This window comes from Hordeum vulgare, chromosome 7H, assembly GCF_904849725.1.
Source record: "Hordeum vulgare subsp. vulgare chromosome 7H, MorexV3_pseudomolecules_assembly, whole genome shotgun sequence".
In the NCBI taxonomy this organism is placed as follows: Eukaryota; Viridiplantae; Streptophyta; class Magnoliopsida; order Poales; family Poaceae; genus Hordeum; species Hordeum vulgare.
The window spans coordinates 168,039,469-168,062,853 of NC_058524.1; the positions used below are offsets into that span (position 1 = coordinate 168,039,469).

Sequence of the window (23,385 nt, forward strand, 5' to 3'; positions counted from 1 at the left end):
TAGAAAGGAAATCTCTTCGAGGCTCCTACACTAACAAGAATACTATAATACCACCTCAAAGGATAAAGGAAGAACAAACGCATTGGAAATGCAAGAGAAAGAATGCTTGAGGTACTTCAACAAGAATCTTGAAGAACACTTAGAGAAAGAATGAAATCTTGATGAACAACCATGAAGGACCTCCGTATACAAATGAATGATGCAACGATATAAAGGTAGAAAAGAGTAAGATTATGACCTTGCCAAGATTTAGATGAAGCTTCACAAAGAGATACTTGATAGAACTTGGAACTCCGGAAAAGAAAAAATAAGAACACTTGAGAAAAGAATTGATATCATGAGCCACTCCGGAAGAAGAATTCAGATTACTATGAACAAGAATAAGAATTATGTTATGTTTATCCTTCATCAAGTTTAATTGATGACCAGCAACGGATTTAGCATACAACTTATTCTTCTAGAAATGATTGAGGAGAGAGATAAGCATCACTTGAGGCATGATTGAAGGACGCACCGGTAAGAATTCACAACTGAATGGGAACACCACGAATTAATGGAGAACCATGAGAACGAAGAGATCATGATCCACCTAACAAAAAACTTGAATGAGACACTGGAATAATCGAGAGACGAACGAAGAGACAACAATGGGGAAGAATTGAGGATGAAAGCTGAAAGCTAAGAATGAAGAATCTTCTAACATGATGGCCTTCGGAGGATCGAGAATAAAAACAACTCAGAAATGCACCGGATAGCCAGAAAGGGATTACTCATGATTGAAAACAAATGAGAGGATACACGAAGCTGAGATGATAGTCTTCACAAGAATGGAACAAGACTGAGAGAAACACTCATTCGAATTGCAAGCTGAGAATGATGACGAGAACAACACCAAGAATTACTGAGACACTCCGGAATAAAGAAGAATGAAAGGTTGAGCCAATATGAGAATTAATTTAAATAGATCTTGACGAAGGGATATGACTGATGAAATTCATACTTACGTCATAGTTGAAATAATTAGAGAACTCCGGGAAAAAAATTAAAGAGCCAGGACAGATCCTGGGAAAGAACTTGTGGGTTATGGGCCCACTCAAAGAAACCACCATTGAAAAAATTGCTTAGAAGAGAGATAATGCACCGGTATGAAGAGAACTAGATGAGGTTAGCAGCTCGAAATAATTGAAAAGATTGGAAACAAAAACTTCTAAGATAGCTTCAACGCTCCGGATCGAAAAGAGAGGAATAAATAACAAGATAGGCTCATAAGAATTCCCAACATAGGAAAGAATTACAAGGATGAATGGATAAGATGACATGGACAACTAAATTAATTCACCGGAAAAAGATAACCAGGTTGAAGGAATGATGAACTAGAACTCCTAAGAATATACGCAATGAATCACCGGGTAAGAGAGAACAGAACAGAAAGCGGAAGCAGAACGAAAAGAAAACTCTTGGATGAAAATTGAATCACTGAGAAAAAGGGCGGGAGGGTAGGGAAAAACAAAGACAACTTGGGCTAGATGAGATGAACTCCAGCATAAAAGAGAGAATGATCTTGCAAAATTAGATAAGATTGAATTCAGTTGAAGAGAAGCACACCGGTTGAATGGAATTGATACGATGACTCCGGTTGAAAGGAATTGATAAGACAATTGATAGAGCAAAAGAATTAATACTCTCATAAAAATATGAGAACACCTCTTAGAAAACATCTGAAATCACCACTTGACATCGAAGCAACACGAATTACCACATTCAACAAAACAAAGGAATGAGGCTGATGAAACAAGCCAGAACAAACTCATGAGAGAGATTTCGGCCGATATTTTCGTGGACAGGATCGCACAGGCTCGATTTTACAGTAGCCATCAAGTGCAACGCAGTGCACCCGACATACGAAGCGTCCCCGAGTCATAGCAAACTACAAGGACCCTTTAAGACACAACGAGAACCGCTGTAAGTCGACCATCAACAAACGAACCCACTAGATGTCGAACCCCAACCTAACATCATGCATTTGTTGGAAGATTGTCCTATAAGAAACTACTTGAATTCCCACCTACGAATTCCCAAAATATCTGGTCATGCAATCTGGTACACGGGTACAAGCAGTAATATCACGCAACTCCTATACTAACCCGTCGCTTGTATCACATCCGTCAACACACGACGAGAATCTCGGACCTTCATGTACAACAGACCCTCGTGATCACAACGATACAAAGTATGGCAGTACTCCCGAACAATCTGCACCAGTACTTGGGACATCGGGGTTATCTCGCCACTACTAGTATTGAAGCAATTACGAACATCCTTCGTTCTGAGATACTAAGAAATCTGAATGATAACGATGTGCTCGAGAATCCCCTGGAGCTCAACTCCCCTGAAACTCAAAGCAAATAGGAGGCACCAAGACAGAACTCCGTCACATCGGCATCATATATATCGCAAGAATATCCGCGTGATCCTAAAAAAATTTGAGTGAGAAGAGGAGTAGAATTAAATTATTACGTCAAGATTCCTCACCAGAGCATAGAAGAGGAGAAAAAAGAATCCTACTGTCACGCCCAAGATGCGACCCTATCCTCAATTTGGCATGAAGGCCTCGTCAGGGATAGAAGCGCATCTCATCGTGTCGCAAGAATGGATATCGTTACAAGTACATATACTGAAAAGAAGAGATATAAATAGAATTGGCTTACACTCGCCACAAGCTACATCAGAGTCACATCAGTACATTACATAATCATCAAGAGTAAGAGCAGGGTCCGACTACGGACGAAAACAAACGAGAAAAATAAGAACGACGTCCATCCTTGCTATCCTAGGCTGCCGGCATGGAACCCATCCTAAATCGATGAAGAAGAAGAAGAAGCGACTCCAAATGAACAATCAACGTGCTCACGTCGAGTAACCTTTATCTGTACCTGCAACTGGTGTTGTAGTAATCTGTGAGCCACAGGGGACTCAGCAATCTCATTTCCAAAGGTATCAAGACTAGCAAAGCTTAATGGGTGAGGCATGGATAAGTGGTGAGGTTGCCGCAGCGGCTAAGCATATGTATATGGTGGCTAACTTACGAGTACAAGAAATAAGAGAGGGAAGATCTACGAATAACGGACGTGAACTACTGTTGATCAAATGAATGATCCTGAACACCTACCTACGTCAGACATAACCCCACCATGTCCTCGATCGGAGAAGGAACTCACGAAAGTAACAGTCACGGTTACGCATGCAGTTGGCAAGTTTTAATTAAGTTAACTTCAAGTTATCTAGAACCAGTGTTAAACAAAGTTTCCACGTTGCCACATAACCGCGGGCATGGCTTTCCGAAAAGATTTAACCCTGCAGGCGTGCTCCAACTAGTCCATCACAAATTACCACAAGCCGCATAGGAATCCTCAATCACGAAGCTCGCGATCTCGTCGGATTACCTAGTGGAAAACCTCAACTCTGAGATTACCCAAAGCATCACCGGAATCCCGATGCACAAGATATTCCATTAAAGGTAAAACTAATCCAGCAAGGCCGCCCGACGTGTCGATGATCCCGATAGGAGTCGCGTACCTCGTTCTCAGGACACGACGGATGAGCGATGGTTACCACTCCAAACGCCGAGTTGCCCTGGGTAGCGTTAATAAGCTGCTCTGTTTTGGACCAACACTCATGAGGAGCACTAGCCCGGGGGTTGATTAAATTATCCTCGGGTTAATTACTCCCTATGCAGTTCATTAGTTATTAGGCAAATGTAGTACCAAAATTGGGCCTTGCTAGACCAGCTTGAATCTAAAACGAATTATCAAGGGGGTCACCGTAACAACCCCGATCGTGTTAGGGGCGCTCATTTATGGAACATAACAGCGGTAGCCGAAACTAAGGGGGCAAAGGTGGAACAAAACACCAGGCTAGAAAGGCCGAGCCTTCCACCTTTTACCAAGTATATAGGTCCATTAAATTAAATAACATTAATATATGGTGATATGACAAGGAACCCATGTTATCACATGGAAGCAACTACTCCTGCAACTAGCAACGCTACAACATGGTTAAGCAAGCAGTAACATAGCCAAACAGTGGTTTGCTAGGTTGAACAGTTGAAGGTTATCATGGCATTGTTGAGAGGCTCATATATAACAAGTGGTAGGCAACGAGACGTAAACGGTAGAAACTGTAAAACTAGCATGGCAATGATAGTAATGGTATCTAGGGAAATGGTCATCTTGCCTGAGATCCCGCTTGGAAGAAGAATGACTCCCTGAAGTCGGCGAACCAACGTAGTCGAACAGGTCCTCACATTCTGACACGCTTGGGGAACTCTATCGAGACGGAGCAAACCGGAAACAAACATCAACACACGAAATTCACCACACGATGCAACAACACAAATGATGCATGAGCAGCTGAAAACATGCAATACACGGCATGACAATTCACGACAAACAAACACTACACATTAAGTGAAGTTCAATATGCAACGGGTTGCATATTGACGAAACTCCACGTTTAATTATTTAGTTCTATCCCGATTAGATACACGGCAATATTAAATGTTATTAAACATGGCAAGAGGTGAAGCGACGATCCTACGTGGCATCCTAGTCGGTTAACACGCGGCACATAGAACGGAGCTATGGCACAAGAGACATGCAACACACGATATATGCCAGGAATGCGTCATGCATGCAAGTTCAAACATCACGCGCAAGAAGAGAAAGAAACAGGTGTCGCCACGGCGAGCGAAAACGAACCATGGCAGCAAAACGGAAACGATGCCACGGAAACGATGCCACGGAAACGTTCCTATCCCGGTAATCTCGTCGAGATATCGTGCCAACGTACTGGGAACGCGTGCGGGAACGGTAAATAAAGATGGGGTGATCCCGGTTACCGGGTTCCCATGTGTCGACGGCACAACGAAAGAGGAACACAATGTGCCACGGGCAACATACGGTGCAACATACATTCAACTCATACATCACATGCACACAGTCACGACACGTCTCACGGTATACCTTCGACGCGTGCGAATTGGAGCGGTTCGGTTCGGTGAAGGGGAACAACGGTCATCGTGGACGTCGTGGAAGTAGTTGTCGTCGTGGTCGTCGTGGAAGTAGTGGTCGTCGTGGTCGTCGTGGAAGTCGGGGTACTCCGGTCTCGTCGCTCGCTCGGCATTGTGGTTCTCAGGTCTTCGGCGTCGGTAGTCGAACTCGTTTCCAAAGAGGCCGTCGAGGACGACGTGGTGCACGGTGATCTTGTGGGTTCCTCGACGGAGGGGAACGGCGCACGCGGCGACGCATGTGGCAGAAACACGCAGCAACAAAATGCAAGCCTCGTGCAAGGCAATCGGCATGAAGCAGCCAGGACAATAGCTATAGCAACTATAGCACTAAGCAACAGCAAACGCAGCTATGCATCTACAGCAAGCATGCCAAGCACGGAAACCTAGCCTAGCAAGCAAAACGGCAAGCGAGCACACAAACCGCTACAGCAGCACTACGCAATAGCATCAGCTACAGCAAGTAGTTGGCGACTATCTACCTAGCACGCATCGGCCTCGGCAAACACTAGCAGACGCCCGGCACGCTACACAGCAGCACGCGGCAACAGCAACAAGCAGCTATGGCAAGCTAGCAGGCAGCAAGGCAGGAGCTACTAGCAGCAGCTAGCAGCCTAGCTCCAAGCAGCAACTAACCTAGCATCTACCGGCAGCACGAATAATAGCAACAGTGGCGGCCAGTAGGCAGCAGCAGCTAGCAAGAGGCACAGCAGCAAGTAACAGCTACAGCGGCGGCAAGGCAGCAGCATAAGCTATGGCAACAGGGCAACAGCACGGCAACAGCAGCAGCAGGCGGCAGCAGCAATAGAAGGCTACAGCAACAGCACGAGCACAGCAACTACGGAAGCAGCAACGGCACACGCAGCGACGCAGCAAGGCGGAGGAGGCGGCGTGGGACCAAGGGCGCTGGGGACAGCGAGGCCACAGCGACGCGCGAGGCCGAGGCGAGCAGTCCGGCAGCACTCAGCGAGGAGGAGGAGGCCGGGACGAGGGCGAACGGCGGCGAGGGCCTGGCGGCGGCGGACCTGGCAGTACGGCGGCCGGCGGGGCTTGCTGCAGGCGGCGGCTCGAGGGGAACGGTGGCGCGCAAAGGTCCTCGGAGGCGGTGGCCATGGGAGGGAATGAGGCGAGGGGCGGTGCTCGTGAGGGGGGAGAGGAGATCGAGAGGACGGCTGGCTCGCTCGCTAGGGCCGGGGAGGCCTAGGCCTTGGCCGGCTGGGCCTTGGCATGGGTCCTCCCCCTTTGTTTTTTTTTTGTTCTTCTAAAAAAACAGAAAACTCCAACAAAAAAATGGAAAAGGTTTTTAACAAAATAGAAAAATGTTTTTAGCTCCCTTTTAAAAAAAATATACCCCAACTATAAAATAGCTTGGGAATTTTAAAACAAATAAAATTAAACCTTTTTTAAGAATTAAAATAATACCCTTTCTTTTTAAATAATAAACAAACCCCTTCTTTTTAAATAAAAGAGTCTCTAGTTTTTTTTTAAATATCAAAAGGGAAAAAATAAAGCAAACCCAAGGGTTGCCCCCGCATTTAATAAATGGAGCATCGGTCTCGGGCTGTCACAACACTACATCAAGTTTCCATCAATCTTTATTAAAGAAACAACCAAATGTGACAAATTGGGAGAGAAAATCATCAATAATTAGCCAGCTAAATTTCGGATTGATTAGAAGGCGCACTATCCAACAAATTGAGATAGCACTCATCCTACCCAAAGCTAGATTTCGGATTTTTCCTATATTTTGTTTTTGGTTTAACACATGTTCTTATTGCTAAAGTAGTCCAAATGTCATTTTCCAATGAACTCATGTACTCAAACATGAACTCATCTACTAAAAGAGGATTCAAGTACGCCCTACCTTCTTGCCCATTTCCACTATCATAATATAAACGAGTAATTATATTTCTCTTTTTTCGAGCAGAGGCAAAATATTCAGTGTTCTTCCTTGCAGGTTATCATGTGAAGAAGAAACGACAAGTATTATCGAGAGGAGAGGAGAGGCTCACCGGCAGGGATGGTCGCCGGAGATGGAGGAGGAGGCCGGGGGCGGGAAGGAGCGGCACCGGTGTGATCTCGGGCCGCGGCAGTGCTTGGAGGATCGAGGCGGGCGCCCGCGGAGGTGTGGCGGCAGCATCGGCGCGGGCTCAGGCGGCGCAGTCGAGGGCGCGCATGGGTCGCCGGTGAAAATGGGCAGCCTGCCGGCGTCGGGATGGAGAGGGAGACGGCAGCTCTGCTCTGTTTTATGGGCGGTGAAAATGGGCGGCGGCGGTGAAAATGATGGTCGATTGGGAAGGGGAGAAGGCAGCGGCTATATATGCCCGATACCTTTAGTCTCGGTTGGTGCCACGAACCGGGACTAAAGGGTCTTTAGTCCCGGTTGGTGGCACCAACCGGGCCTAAAGTTTGGGCGCATGGCCCACTAGCAGGCACCTTTAGTCCCGATTGTATCCACCAACCGGGACTAAAGGTCTATTTTCGGCGGCCCCAATTCCGCGCGGGAAGGGACCTTTAGTCTCGGTTGGTGGCTCCAGTCGGGACTAAAGGTCGATTTTCTCTTTTTTATTGTTTTTGCTTTTCTAAACAAGACAATTTCTGTTTTTAAATTTGAAATAACTGTTAGACTATTTATAGTTTTTGAATGGATATTTTTGGTTTAGGTCAAAAAATACAAAATTTATATTAGTGCTAGTAATTTTCAAATTTACATAGTTTAAATTTGAATTTTTTAAAAAAATTGTGTGAATCACTAGTTTGTGAATAACTTTACATTAAAAATATATATTTTAATCATTCTTTTTTCTGATGTTTAATATTAGTGTGTTTTATCATTATATTAAATTTCGTAATTTTTAGGTTATTAAATAAATGAAATTTATTTGTAAGAGATGAGTATTCGTCCAGAACCCTCATACTTCGAAAGAGATAGTCCAGTTTGTACACGAAGTGCATCCTGTTTTTGCCGTAACCCTTTCAACTTTTTATCACATGCCATGTCGGTGACTGATGATATCATGCCAAGTTTCAGCCTTTTCCGAGTTGATTTGTAGTGCTTTTCAATTTCAGGGTCATTTAGCTCAAAAAAATCATTTAATGCATGGAAAGTAGCAAATGAGGTGAGAAAGGGTTGAAAATTTATGAGGTGGCTTTGAATGATGCATATTGAGGGAACCAAAAGTTTGGAGTTGAAATAAGATTAAAAAATGAAATGGCTTTGTAAGAGATGAGTATTCGTCGAGAACCCTGATACTTCAAAAGAGATAGTCTAGTTTGTACACGAACTACATCTTGTTTTTGTCGTAACCCTTCCAACTTTTATATGAAAGAGATACATAATGTTTCTTAGCATTTCAAATGCCATAACACACACATATATATAGCCGGAAACTCACTAAGAAGAAAGTGATGACAGTGAAAGTCGGTGACATCCGAGATTGGGATGTTGGGGTATAAAACTTTTTCTTCGTGTGTGTCCCTTTGCGCCGTAACCATGGACAATCTTCATCATTTAACAGGATGCTTGGGTCAGTCTTCACTGTGAAGGGAGGAATTTTGTGAAACTTTTCGTAATGTTCTGACATGTTTGTCTTGTCCTCCACTCCCACGATGTTTCTTTTCCGTGAAAGAACTATGTGGCGCTTTGGCTCATCGTATGATGTATTCACTTCCTTACCTTTTCTTTTTCTCGGCTTGGTAGACATGTCCTTCACATAGAAAACCTACACCACATCATTGGCTAGGACGAATGGTGCATCTGTGTACCCAAGATTGTTGAGATCCACTGTTTTCATTCCGTACCGCGGGTCTTCCTTTACCCCCGCCTCCTTTGAGATTGACCCATTTGCACTGAAACAAAGGGACCGTCAAATTGTTTCCATAGTCAAGTCCCATATCTCCTCTATGTATCCATAATATGTGTCCTTTTGCCTATTGTTGGTGTCTGCTGCATCAAAGCGGACACCGTTGCTTTGGTTGGTGCTCTTTTTATCTTGGGGGATCGTGTAAAATGTATTTCCATTTATCTTGTACCCTTTGAAAGTCCATATAGTCGAAGATGGTAACTTGGCCAGCAAGTACAGGTCATCTCCAACTTCAGGGTCATGCATGAGACGTGTTTGCAACCAACCGCCAGATGAAGACATGCGTCTACGTTTGATCCAGGGATCAGACTGCTCCGGATTCTTGGAGCATACAATATCCATATGTTCCTCGATATACGGAGCCACCAAGGTGGAATTTTGTAGAACTATGTAGTGTGCTTCCACCCAAGAATGCTTGTCCTTACATATTACTAAATCCTTTCCTAGTGTGCCTTTTCCACCCAGTCTGCCATCATGCCTCGATTCAGGAAGACCAATTGGCTTAATATCAGGAATAAAGTCAACACAAAACTCAATGACCTCCTCTGTTTCATGGCCCTTGGAAATGCTTCCTTCTGGCCTAGCATGGTTGTGAAGATATTTCTTTAAGACTCCCATGAACCTCTCGAAGGGGAACATATTGTGTAGAAATACAGGGCCTAGAATGGCAATCTCTTTGACTAGGTGAACTAGGACGTGCGTCATGATATTGAAGAAGGATGGTGGGAACACCAACTCAAAACTGACAAGACATTGCACCAAATCATTATGTGACCTTGGTAGGATTTCTAGATTGATTACCTTCTGATAGATTGCATTGAGGAATGCACATAGCTTCACAATGGATGATCGGACGTTTTCCAGTAGAATCCCCCTCAATGCAACCGGAAGCAATTGCGTCATAATCACGTGGCAGTCATGAGACTTTAGGTTCTGTAATTTTTTATCTGCCATATTTATTATTCCCTTTATATTCGACGAGTAGCTAGACGGGACCTTCATACTGAGTAGGCATTCAAAAAGATTTCCTTCTCTTCTTTGGTAAGAGCGTAGCTTGCAGGACCTTCATACTACTTTGGATGCATGTCGTCTTTTTCGTGCATACGTTGTTGGTCCTCCCGTGCCTCCGGTATATCTTTTGTCTCCCCATACACGCCCAAGAAGCTTAGCGCGTTCAGACAAAGATTCTTCGTCACGTGCATCAAGTCTATTGCAGAGCGGACCTCTAGGACTTTCCAATAAGGTAGGTCCCAAAATATAGATTTCTTATTCCACATGGGTGTGTGTCCGTCAACGCCATTCGGAACCGATTGTCCGCCAAGACCCTTCCCAAAAATTACTTTTAAATCCTTGACCATATGAAGTATATGATCACCAGTACGGTGGACACGCTTCTTCCGGTAATCTGCCTCACCTTTGAAAAGTTTGCCTTATTTTCTTAAGAGATGCTTGATTGGAAGAAATTGACGGTGTCCTAGGTACACATTCTTCTTACATTTATCCAAGTATATACTTTCGGTATCATCTAGACAATGCGTGCATGCGTGGTATCCCTTGTTTGTCTGTCCTGAAAGGTTACTATGAGCAGGCCAATCATTGATGGTTACAAACAACAACGCTCGTAGGTCAAATTCCTCTTGTTTGTGCTCATCCCACACACGTACACCTTTGATAGCCCACAGTTGTAGAAGTTCTTCAACTAATGGCCTCATGGACACATCAATGTCGTTGTCGGGTTGCTTGGGGCCTTGGATGAGCATTGACATCATAATGAACTTCCGCTTCATGCACAACCAAGGAGGAAGATTATAGATACATAGAGTCACGGGCCAGGTGCTATGATTGTTGCTCTGCTCCCCAAAAGGATTAATGCCATCTGCACTTAAACCAAACCAACAGTTCCTTGGGTCATGTGCAAAGTCCGGCCACTCTCTCTCGATTTTCCTCCACTCCGACCCATCTGCGGGTACTCTCAACTTCCCGCCTTTCTTGCGCTCGTCTTTGTGCCATTGCATCAACTTGGCATGCTCTATGTTTTGGAACAAACGTTTCAACCGTGGTATTATAGGAGCATACCGCATCACCTTGGTAGGAATCCTCTTCCTGGGGCGCTGGACCTCAACATCGTCACCAGGGTCATCGCACCGATCTTATAGCGCTCGGCACTGCATACCAGGCATGCACTCAAATTTTCGTACTCCTCACCGCGGTACATGATGTAGTCATTAGGGCATGCATGTATCTTCTGCACCTCTAATCCTAGCGGGCAGATAGACTTCTTTGCTTCGTATGTACTGTCGGGAAATTCGTTATCCTTTGGAAGCATCTTCTTTAACAATTTGAGCAACTTTTCAAAACACTTGTTAGATACACCATTCTCTGCCTTCCATTGCAGCAATTCCAGTGTGGTACCCTGCTTCTTCTTGTCGTCTTCGCAATTTGGGTACAATTTCATGTGATCCTCTAACATGCGCTGCAACTTCAGCTTCTGTTGTTCACTTGCGCAGTTTCTCTTTGCATCAGCAATGGCCCGACCAAGATCATCAGCGGGCTCATCTGGTGCCTCTACTTCAGCTTCTTCCCCCATTGTAGTACCATCGTATTCATGGGATGAAGGATAGCCGTCATCATCCTCTTCTCCTTCATTTTCTTCCATTAGAACCCCTCTTTCTCCGTGCTTGGACCAACAGTTATAGTCGGACATGAAACCGGACGTAAACACGTGGGCGTGAATGACTTTTGACTTACAGTAAGTTCTATCGTTCTTACAGATAGCACATGGACAACACATAAAACCATCCCGCTTGTTTGCCTCATCGTACACAGAAAACTCTGCAAGCCATTAATGAACTGTGGAGAGCGTCGGTCTTCGTACATCCATTGCCGGTTCATCTTCATTACACAAGACCGAAAAGACCAAATTGATGCAAGTTCACACATAAGGTTCATACACACTTATTCTCATAAAATAGCATACAAGAGTTTCTAGCTAAAGCATTTAAATGCAAGAACAAATGTGATCAAGATCGCAACTAAGGTAACAATTGATCCAACAACATAGTGAAACCAAGCCTCTTTATTAAGGGCATAATTTCTAATCTTTCTAATCTTCAAGCGCATTGCATTCGTCTTGATCTTGTAATCATCGACGACTTCGGCAACATACAACTCCAATTTCATCTTCTCTTCTTCAATTCTTTTCAATTTTTCTTTCAAACACTCATTTTATTTTTCAACTAAATTTGACTTCTCGACAAGAGGGTCGGATGCAATTTCCGCTTCACACACCTCCTAGATAAAAATATCTATGTCAACTTGATGGGCATAATTGTTATATAAACGAGACATGCAATAAATAATTATAAAAGAGAATATACCACATCTGAATCATAAACCGGACGAGGGCCGACGGGGACAGATATCAAGACCATGACACTATGTATAACCAAATCATACAGGTAAGAAAACTATATAAATCATACAAAAATAAGATTTTTTTTGGAATAAAAAGGATAAGAACAAGAGGATCACCAAGGTGGAGCCGGCGACGAGACGGTGCGGGTGATCGACGGTGGTTAGGACGGAGACGGGAAGGCACTAAGTAAACCGCACCTACACATATGCAAACTAAGAAGTTAATTTGAGCCCAAATTGCATATAAATCAAACAAACTCCGACATAATTACTCCCAAACTAAAACCCACAAATCACTATACTTATAGAGGATTGCACGAGCCGATCTAGCAATGAGAGATGAAAGGACAAAGTTCCTAACCTTTGTGAACACTTGGAGAGATGGGGTGCCTCAAATCTTCACAAATCTTGGTGAAAATTGGAGGGTGAGCTTGAGCAAGGGGAAGAATAGAGGAGAGAGTGCATAAAACAGAGCAATGAGCTCGGGCCGGACGAAGGGGTTTATATAGGAAACTCTTTAGCCTCGGTTTATATAATGAACCAGGATTAAAGGTCCACATATAGCCCCGGTTTGCGATACAAACCGGGATTAAAGGTGCTAGTGGGGGCCCCAGCCTGATAGAACACTGCCACCACCCCTTTAGTCCCGGTTTGTGTCACAAACTGGGACTATAGGTCCAAATCGAACCGGGACTAATGATGCCCGAGCCTACCGACGGCTCCTAGCCGTTGGAACAGGGACTAATGGTCATATTAGTCCCGATTCAAAACCAAATTTGGACTAAAGGGTCAAACCAAAGGCTTGTTTCCTACTAGTGCCCCCCCCCCACCTCTAGACACATCTTCTATCAATCCCTCACTAGGATGCCAAAGCATCCACGAAGAACAATCTCTAGGGGTACCAAGTACCCAAGGGTAATAAGCTTCTCAACTTCTCACTTCAACGTATCACCGTGGAGAACTCAAACCAATGCAACTAATGCAATGGCAAGATCACACGAAGTGGTCAAGTCCCTCACACTCAAATCCCTCCACAACAACAAAAGTTATGGAGAAATATGAGAGGAAGAACAAGGAGCTCACAAAGAACTCCAAGATCAAGATCCAAGGGGTTCCCCTCACATAGAGGAGAAAGTGATTGGTGGAGATGTGGATCTAGATATCCTCTCTCTTTTCCCTAAAGAACTAGCAAGAATCATTGGAGAGATTGAGAGTTAGCAAGCTCTAAGAAGGTCAACAATGGGGGGAGAACACGAGCTCAACGGATGGATTCAATGCAATGGGGAAGAAGACCCTTTTTATAGTGGGGGAAAGAATCCAACCATTGGCCCCACTCACAACCCGAGCAGAGCGGTACTACCGCTGCTAGGAGCGGTACTACCGCTTCTAGGAGCGTTACTACCGCACGGTAGGTTCACCAACCATGGTGATAAAAAACTACTACCGTACCTGCCAATGTTGAGGCAAAAGGATGCGCAAAAGTCCGAGGGAGCGGTAGTAAAAAACTACTACCGTCCAGAGAGCGATACTACCGCCCAGAGAGCGGTACTACCGCCCAGATAACGGTAGTAAAAAACTACTACTGCTCCAAGAGTGCTACTACCTCTGGCCAGTGAAACTGCCATAACTTTCGCATACGAACACCGAATCGAGCAAACTCAAGCTTGTTGGATTCAGGACGACAAGAGCTATACAAACAGCGACCTCTTAAGAACATGCAGTTATGAAAATGACAATTATATAGAGATGTGATACCTCTATGAATGAAGAACCGGCAAAAACTTCCAAAATTGAAAACATCATAGAAGATGCATATGGACTCCGTTTTCGATGAATTCGAGCTTGTCATGAAGATGACCATAAGATCTAAAACTCACAAAAGAAACACCAAACAAGAACCAATATATGATGCAAGGATGTATATGGTTTGAGCTCTCAACGAATGATACGATCAAGCTACTCACTTGAGAGCCCCCCTTGACAGTAGGGAAAACTATCCTACAATAGAAAAACCTATCAAGGGCAAACCTATACCTTGCACCTGGTCCTCTTGAGCTAGATGATGACGATCTTGGCTTCCTCAAGATAGACCACCTTTCTTGATTGTTCCCCCATACTCAATATGGGTGAGCCACTCTTCAGCACATCTTCACAAGTCCATTGCCACCACAATGGATGGCAAGCTTCAAGCATGATATCTTCGTGATGCTCCACTTGAACTTGCACACCGCAATCTTGATGATGATCCCCACTTGATGTCATCCTTCATAGGTTGAATGAGATCTTCTTCTTGACGCAAACCCATGGAAACACACCTAACCCCACATAGAACTCTCATGAAGACCATGGGTTACTACACAAAAGCATTATGGACCCTCTCGATACATCTTGTACACTTTGTGTGTTGATCATCTTGATTTACTCTCTGCTTAGTCTTGATCAACCTTGTGTCTTTATGACCAATCTTTGGATAATACTTTGAATACCACCTTGGTCATCATATAAACTCCTTGAAACCAATAGATGGACTTCAAGAAGTTCCTATGGACAAATCCTTTGAATATAACTTAAGGCAACCATTAGTCCATAGGGATTGTCATCAATTACCAAAACCACATATGGAGAAATATGCTCTAACAACTATGACCAAGTATATGCATTTTCATTTTATGCTTCCAACTAGCAAAATTAGTGCCATCGAAATATGGACCTCTATGGTGATAATTTCCTTCACTAGACGTCATACTCTCATAGGTTGTGAAACTAAAGCAATGGAGACCAAAGCTCTGATACCACTTGTAGGATCAACAGTATGTCTAGAGGGGGGTGATTAGACTACTTGATAAGATAAAAACTTAGCCTTTTCCCAATTTTAAGTGTGAGCCAATTTTAGCAATTATGACTGGTCAAGTACACCCTACACGTGAATATCTAAGAGTATTGCAGCGGAAAGTAAACATGCAAGTGTAAGTAGAGGGTAAGGTAAGGGGATCAAAGGCAAAGGTTGACATGGAGATTTTTGGCATGGTTCCGATAGGTGGCGCCATCATACGTCCATGTTAGTGGAGACTTCAACCCACGGAGGGTAACGGGTGCGAGAGTCCACGGAGGGCTCCACCCACAAGGGGTCCATGAAGAAGCGACCTTGTTTATTCCACCACGCCTTGCACCCACGAAGGACTAGCCTCAATCATGGTAGATCTTCACGAAGTAGGTGATCTTCTTTCCCTTACAAACATCTTGGTTCAACTCCACAACATGAAGTAGGAGGCTCCCTAGTGAAACCTAACCAATCTAGGAGGCACCACCCTCCAAAAGGTAATAGATGTGGTACAACGATGAACTCCTTGTTCTTGTGCTTCAAAACGTAGTCACCTCAACACTCAATCACTCTCTCACAGATTTGGCATGGGTAGGAGAGATTGATATTGTGGAAAGAAACTTGGGGAGGATAGAGATCAAGTTTCAAATGGTAGGATTGGAATCTCTTGCTCTCAACACATGAGTAGGTGGCTCTCTCTCAAAAAAATGGATCTGGCAAGTGTAAGTGTGTTCTGAGTGCTTCCTCTGCGAATGAGAGGTAGGTGGAGGGGTATATATAGGCATCCCCCATAATCCAACCATTACAACATTATTGCCCAACTCGGTGACACTGAAATGAATCTCGGTGGTACCGAGCTGCACTAAATGTGGCAACTTTTAAATTCTCGATGAGACCGATATAGGAATCTCTGTGGTACCAATACGATGACCTAGACTGGATTCCAAAATTTGGTGCTACCGATTTAAACTTGGAAATTCCGAAACTTGAAATCATCTCAACAGAATGTTGGTCACCAAATCACGATGACACCGATAGGAATGTTGGTTGTACCGAGATGGTGGGTTTGGCATAGGATCTCTCTAAGTGTAAAATCGGTATGGCCGAGTAGGAAATGTTGGTGGCAACAATTTTGCTTATGTGGCTTGGGACGGATATATTTTGTGGGAAAGTGATTGAGTTTTTTTGGTGGCTATCTCTAAGCACTTGAGCAACCAATTCATCATAATACCTCACCCCCTTTTAATAGTATTGGCTTTCCTATAGACTCAAAGTGATTACTCACAAGGTATAAAATGAAGAGTGTTCTTGCTTGAAGGTTTAGCCTATCCTATTCCTTCCTTGCATCAAAGGGGCATTTCCACACAATCCTATAGCCAAAGCATCTTTGAACTTTTCTGAAATGTACTTGAATAAACTCATTAGTCCATTGATGCATATGTTGTGATTAATTACCAAAACCACTTTAGGGAGCAATTGTGCTTTCATCGATTTACTCAAGGTGGAAGAATGGGGTCGGTTGGTGGCCTTGTTACAGACTGCTGCACCAATCTCGGAGCCGGACTCATTCCGGTGGAAGTTAGAATCTTCGGGACAGTTCACGACGGAGTCCTTGTACCGCGCCCTACACAACGGAGTTGTGTCGTTTCAAGCAATGGATATTTGGAGGGCTCGCATTCCTACTAAAGTGAAACAATTCCTGTGGCAGCTGGTACGGGATAGACGCCCTACCGGTGTTCAAGTGCAAAAGCGACATGGTCCAAGGGATGGGCGATGTCCCTTGTACGGTGTGATCGAAGATACCAGCCACATATTCTTTAAATGCAACCTTGCTCAACTACTATGGGGCTCCATACGCAATATAACAAAGTGTAGTTGGGCACCCACTTTGTTTGGAGCGTTTCATATGTTAGCAACACGTCTCTCTCGACGTGCCCGTAAGATCGCTTGGCTCGTTTTTGTGGCAACGACATGGGTCTTCTTGTGGCATGTTAGGAACAAAGTTATAATTGAAGGAAAATTCATTAAACACCCGGCTCATATCCATGGACCACCCTGAAATTCCACCACAGCCAATATATAGGGTATAAAAAGATATATATTTTTTACAATGCATACAATTACATGAATTTTTTATTATTGGACCACCCTGGCTCACCGATCTAGCTACGCCACTACTCATATCGTCTATAAATTGATTATTTTTCTACAGCTTTGGAAGCCACTGAGCAAGCCGGAGAACGCATCCATCATTGTGGTGCTTCTTGAGAGGCTCAGAACGCTCTCATCTGAGTTGCGGCGTCTCATGACCCATGTTGATCAGTAGGGAGGCTGAAGCGCGGACAGAGATCAGGTGACATGCAAACGGCATGTCACCATGTGCCTTGCCACCTTCCATCCACCATCCAGCCTGCATCCAACGCATCACAGCTTTCCAAGACAAAAACATCCAGACTTCATAGTTTTCAGCCCACGTGCTCTGAAACTTCATAGTTTTGAACTTTATATGATACAGATACAAATCTTTTAGTCATTCAACAGTACAAATAAGTGTTTTGAACAAAACACAATACAAACATCAACCTTTTAGTCCGGAAACAGTGCAAGCAACAGTTTACATTCATATTCATAAGAAATCCAGATTCACAAAAAATATATTGTTTACACTCATATTCACAAAAAATATATTGCTTACACTCAGATTCACTCAGATTCATATTTAAATACTGTTTGCACTCAGATTCACACACAAAATTATTGTTTACATTCATATTCATAAGAAATTTAGATATGCCATTCATCACTATTTAGATGCACACAACCCACTTCATCACAAGTAATTTAGAAGTACATGATTTGAAATTTCAATACCACTATCACTATGCGCTCTTTCTCAAACTCTAAATCACCATGCAAACTCACAATAGCAACGGCAAATCTGTTATTTCCATCCAATACTCTACAGCATGCACCTGTTGATCTTTCATACTCACCTTGGAAAGCTTCAAATATAATCGAAGTGTACACTTTGCTTGCTTCCACCAACATAGGAGTGTACATCTTAATTCTTGGTATATATTTTCTTGCATTGAATTCAGATTGCAATTCCTTTGTTCTTTTTACTTCCACCGTCCTCTCAAAATGCATCAAGAACCGAAGAATATGAAAATCTGATTTCAAATGATTTTTCAACGCATTGTTGAAGCTCTCACTTAATTGTGTACTTCTCACTCCCAAGCTAAAGACATCTCTCGTATAACATTCAGCCCATTTTTCTTTCACCTTGTAGATGCTATCTAACCAAGTTTGCTTATGCACTTTCAGCCTCATATTGTCAAATGCTTCTTCAAATGTTTCCTTGTCCTCATATCCATACATACAAGCACCAAAATCTGCGAGAATATAAGGCCCTTTTTGTCCATCCTCCACTTCATCCTCCACTCCCACTTGAGTTAAATGTTTGACAATATTTTGCATGATACGAAATGTACACAGTCCATGATATGATTATGTGAAGACTTTCCCTATGGCTCCTCCCGTTGCTGCATCTTGATCGGTATAGATAGTTCTAGGTTGCCTTCCATTGTGTGCGGCTAGAAATGTCTCAAAGAGCCATATAAATGAGTCACGTGTTTCATCAAACATCAATGCAGCACCAAAAATGATTGTTTCTCTAAACTGATTGAGCCCAAGAAAAATACCAAATGGCCTATACTCTTTGTTCGTGCCAAATGTAGTGTCAAAAGTGACAACATCACCAAAGTCTGCATAGTCAAGTAGCATTTTAGCATCAACCCAGAATATGTTGGCTATATGCTCCTCACAATCCAACTGCAAATGATATTGGAATGATGGATTATCAGCTATCTTGTCACGAAAGAACTTCAACATAGTACCGGCCTGTCCATAAGCCATATCCCGTTGCCGCTTGGTTCGCAAATGATTCTTTTGGTCAGTCAAAGTGTAACCAACGTTGAACTTCCCACCAGCTCGACGACATGCAAACTCATGTGAAGCTTTTGGCATAGTTCCAGAATCATCGGTTGTCTCTATCTCTAAAGCTTGCACATCTGAAATCTTCCTTTGTGATGCCAACAAGTGACATATTTGTGGCAATTGAAGGAGGTGATTGTGTTCCAAATCAACTTCGGTGACTTCAAAAAATTTGGCCACTCGGTCAAATGAAACAATCATCCGAACTTTACAATTTGTTCTTGTTTCAGTTCTAATGCGCTTCGGCTCGTGATCTATTTGACTTTTTCTTCGAATGCCTTCATTGGAACAAACAAACCTACATGAAGTGATTGTTCCATCAGTTATGTTTTTGATGGTATTTCTTTTCCTCACATCAAAGCCTATGTGACCTCCATATTGCACCCAGAACTCCCAAGCCTCATCCGAATTTCTGAACCGTATACCAACTTCAGGTATCCTGTTGCCAATCGATCCCATCGCACAACGCACAATTCTGCCAAATTTCACGGTGTATACAAATTAGTGGAACAAGATAGAAGCTAACTGAAATTCAAAGAGTAGTATACAGGTGTTGTAGTAGTATACAAGTACTGCCAAATTTCTGCCAAATTTCATAATAGAATTATTCAGAAATACTCACTGCCAAATTTCTGAATAGAATTATTCAGAAATACTCACTACCAAATTTCCTGCAAGTGTTGTAGTAGAATAATTCGGCCAAATTACAAGTGCTGTAGTAGTATACAAGTGCTGCCAAATTTCTGAATAGAATTGTTCAGGAATACTCGCTGCCAAATTTCTGAATAGAATTATTCAGAAATACTCACTGCAAGTGTTGTAGTATACAAGTTATAAAATTATTCAGAAATACAATGCTGACTCAAAATAGAAGTAGTTCCTATGTTAAAACCACAAAGCTTAGCAGATTCAGAGAATATAGTGCTGACTCAAAGCTGGCTCCACCTCTGCCACTAATGGAATAAGAGAGAGAGAGAGGGGACCTCAGAAGTGGTCGCTGACGATGATGAACGGTTCAATGCTCGCTGCGGCGCTCGTCCCCGGCTCCCGCGACAGACGGCGCTCTTCCCCGACCCACGACGGCGTTCGGCCCTGGTTCCCGCGGCGGACGACGCTCGTCCTTGCCTCTCCTCAGTGGCGACGGCGGCGACGGCAGCGGCGGCCGGCCGCGAGACGAGGAGACGCCGGCGAATCGCGGCGCCAAAGCCCGCCTTTTCCCTGCCTTTCCCGCCAGATTTTACCGCTGACCTGGTCTGTGTTCTGTGTCTGGATGTTGTTTTTGCCTTGAAAAGTTGTGATCGGTTGGATGCAGGCTGGGCGGTGGATGGGAGGCACACGGTGACATGCCGCGTGATCTCCGTCCCTCGAGCACATGTGGCGTTTGGCACTGTACCGCTACACTACTCCGTCGTTTTCATTAGGATCTTCGAGTCTGATGATCATCAGACTTGTCCGTTTGGCCCGAGGGGTCTGTATCGAACTTGTTTCTTCTTTTTTTTTTCTTTTTCTTTTATTGTTTTCCTTTTGAACTCCGTTGTGAACTCGTAAGGTCCCGTTTGGATTGTCGGTTTGCTTTAAAATACCTCCGTAATAAATACAGAACCTACAACCATCGTTTTCAATACATCTATAGAATAAATCTGGGTGTATATATTTACACCGAATCCAAGCAGGGCCTAAGGGCTTCGGTTCGTTAAAGTCGGGCAGTGTGCCTCCTTTCTAAAAAAAAACGTTATCATGTGCTTTCTCTTAATGATTCTCTCCCAGTACCTGAATGCTGCTCTTGTCTAAGTTATATTTGAATCTGAAGTTCACCTGGTTGATCATCTGATCAACCTACCTCTTGCATCCTTTCTTCACCTCATAGGCATTGGCTGTGATTTCCTTTCTTATTTCCTCCTTCAAGGCCTTTGTAACATCTGATGTACTATACTTTTGAGCTGAATGAATTTGGCATCTTTTGGTGCCCTGCCTTGTTCAATAAAAGAAAAAGAAAAAAGCTCTAGAGCCACGAGCACTGAAATACTCTCTGCATACATGCACAAATAAAGTAGCAGTATATTAAGTAGTATCAACAAGGACCAAGCACAGAAGCATATACTCCTAGCAAATCCTAGCACAACGCCTACTATGTCCAAAGAATGAACTCAGCAACAATCCATGTAGTAAAAATTAAGCAGCGGGGCAGCACGGATGAACCCCGCCACTGACCTCTCTCATTAGCCTCTCGCACTCATAAGAGCATCATCAGGCCACCTGAGACGGCGACCGCCAGGTAACTGGCGACACCGACGCCGGCGCAGTGGGACGCGCTCTTGGACCCTGCCTTGGCCTTCTGGCTCGCCGGCTTCCCCGACGCCGGGCTAGGCGCGTCATCAGAGGACTTGGCGTCGTCGGGGGCGGGCGCGGGAGCCGGGGCCAGCGGCGGGTCGCTCTTGAAGATCTGCATCGGCAGCAGCACTTTGTCCACCTCGTAGACGGCGACCGGACGGGTGGAGTAGACGCTGCTGCTGATCTTGGGGTTGGACCACATGGACTTGATCCGGATGCTGCCCATGTTGTCGGTGAGGTTGAGCGTGTACTGTGACCCCGCGAAGGTGGCCACCGGGTTGAGGCTGCTCAGCTTGTTGAACTCGGCCAACGAGTAGTACTTGGGCAGCGCGTGGTACAGCATCAGCGACTTGAGCTGGTCGCTAGTGAGGTTGGCGAACGTCGTCGTTCTCAGCGCCGCGAAGGCAGAGTCCTTGGGCACGAACATGGTGATCCCCTCCTCCTTGGTGTCGTTCGCCTTGCTCTGGAACGTCTCCAGGACGCTGGTCTTCTGGAGGTAGTCCAGGAAGGTGTGGAACGGGCCGGCCACGCTCAGGAGATCCGCGAGGTCCACATGGCGCGGCGCCGGAGCCGGCGCTGGGGACGGCGGGAGGACGGCCGCCGGCGGAGCAGGGGGGCTCTTCGTCTTCTGCGCGAATGCTGGGGAGGAGAGCACGGCAATGGCGAGCATGGCCACGGTAAAAACGCCTGCTCTGAGCCTCATCTTGAAGGTCCCCTGCTTTGCCCAAAATCCCTGAGGTCACACAAGAACAATCAAGAATTAAGCACTGGGTTTTTCTTTTTCGCGTATTTCATAGGGACCTGAATTTACACCAACAAAAACGTGGTAATTACTTAATTTACCGGGCAACAGGAGATCTAAAATGTGGTTCCTGGCTTACGCAGGAACAGTGTCACGCTGTCCTTCCGGTTTCTGCAATTTCTGAGAACTGCAAGGCGTTTCACAGTACTATGAACTAGTGAGATTTCAAGAAGCATGCGGCTTCTCGATCTGAAAGGATTTGCGGTTCAATCAGATCTTTCATCAAGAGCTAATTTGCTGGGCCTTTCCCTATCACCAAGAGAGACAAACATTCCAGACCCGATCTAGCAGAATTGACCGGCATTACAGAACATGTGCTACCAACCAAAATAAAATTAAAAGGTGGTAAAAACTGCTACTCAGCATGAACTGAACGGTCCTCTTACGTCCTGCAGATCTCAGCATCATGGACGGAACAATTTGCTCCAAAGCTAAAACAATGGCAAGAACAGAGAAAACAAACAAATTGCTCGTTCCTGAATCCGAGAGCAGGGGCCAAGATTACACTGCATTTCGTTGCTTCGGCTGGAAATAAGAGGCACGAAATTACAGAACGCGAAGATCTGTTCTTCCTTGGGCCAAGAACTGGGAGAACAGATCCAAATGCAGCAATGTACGCGCATGTATATATTTTTTTGAAAATCGAGCGCCCCTAAGCTCAGATTGCAAACACATGGAGACCCGAAAAAGCGTAAGGAAATTTGAGCATTTGCGCCACGGCGGTGGATTGAGGTGTGAAAGACAGGTTAACGAGACTGACCTGAGCGAGTGCACGGCGGGGGAGCAGTGAAGGCAGCACGAACAGGATGAGGTGGGAATGGGGGTGGGGGGCGAGAGATAAGAGGGGGGCGTGCGTTTATATAAAAGTTGTTGTATGGGGAAGAGTAAAAGATAATGTCATAATGGATGGCAGCTGTTGATGAGAGATACTAATAGACAGGGGGGGGGGGGGCAGCTGTTGATGAGAGAGAGGGAGGTCGAAGGCTAGTCCCGGCGACCCGCCCCGAGCCCGGCCCGGAGCAGTTCGGACCGAACTCGGGCTTATAAAAAATGGCGATTTACACGGAGGCACGACCCGGCTTAGTCTAGTATTCAT

At 44.6% G+C, this 23,385-nt stretch overlaps 1 protein-coding gene across 2 annotated transcripts; it reads right to left on the reverse strand.

The window, feature by feature from the left end:
* Positions 1-21,169: 21,169 nt before the first annotated feature.
* Positions 21,170-23,185, reverse strand: LOC123410364 (fasciclin-like arabinogalactan protein 7). 2 transcript variants are annotated; one of them, XM_045103299.1, is made up of 3 exons: positions 23,050-23,158; positions 22,331-22,416; positions 21,170-22,220 (listed from the first exon to the last, which is right to left on the reverse strand). In XM_045103299.1, the coding sequence occupies exon 3, from the start codon at positions 22,188-22,190 to the stop codon at positions 21,390-21,392; it is 801 nt and encodes a 266-aa protein (XP_044959234.1). In that variant the 5' UTR covers positions 22,191-22,220; positions 22,331-22,416; positions 23,050-23,158; the 3' UTR covers positions 21,170-21,389. The 2 variants fall into 2 exon arrangements, with proteins under 2 accessions (XP_044959234.1, XP_044959233.1); XM_045103298.1 differs by lacking the exon at positions 22,331-22,416 and having other exon boundaries at positions 23,050-23,185.
* Between the last annotated feature and the right edge of the window lie 200 nt (positions 23,186-23,385).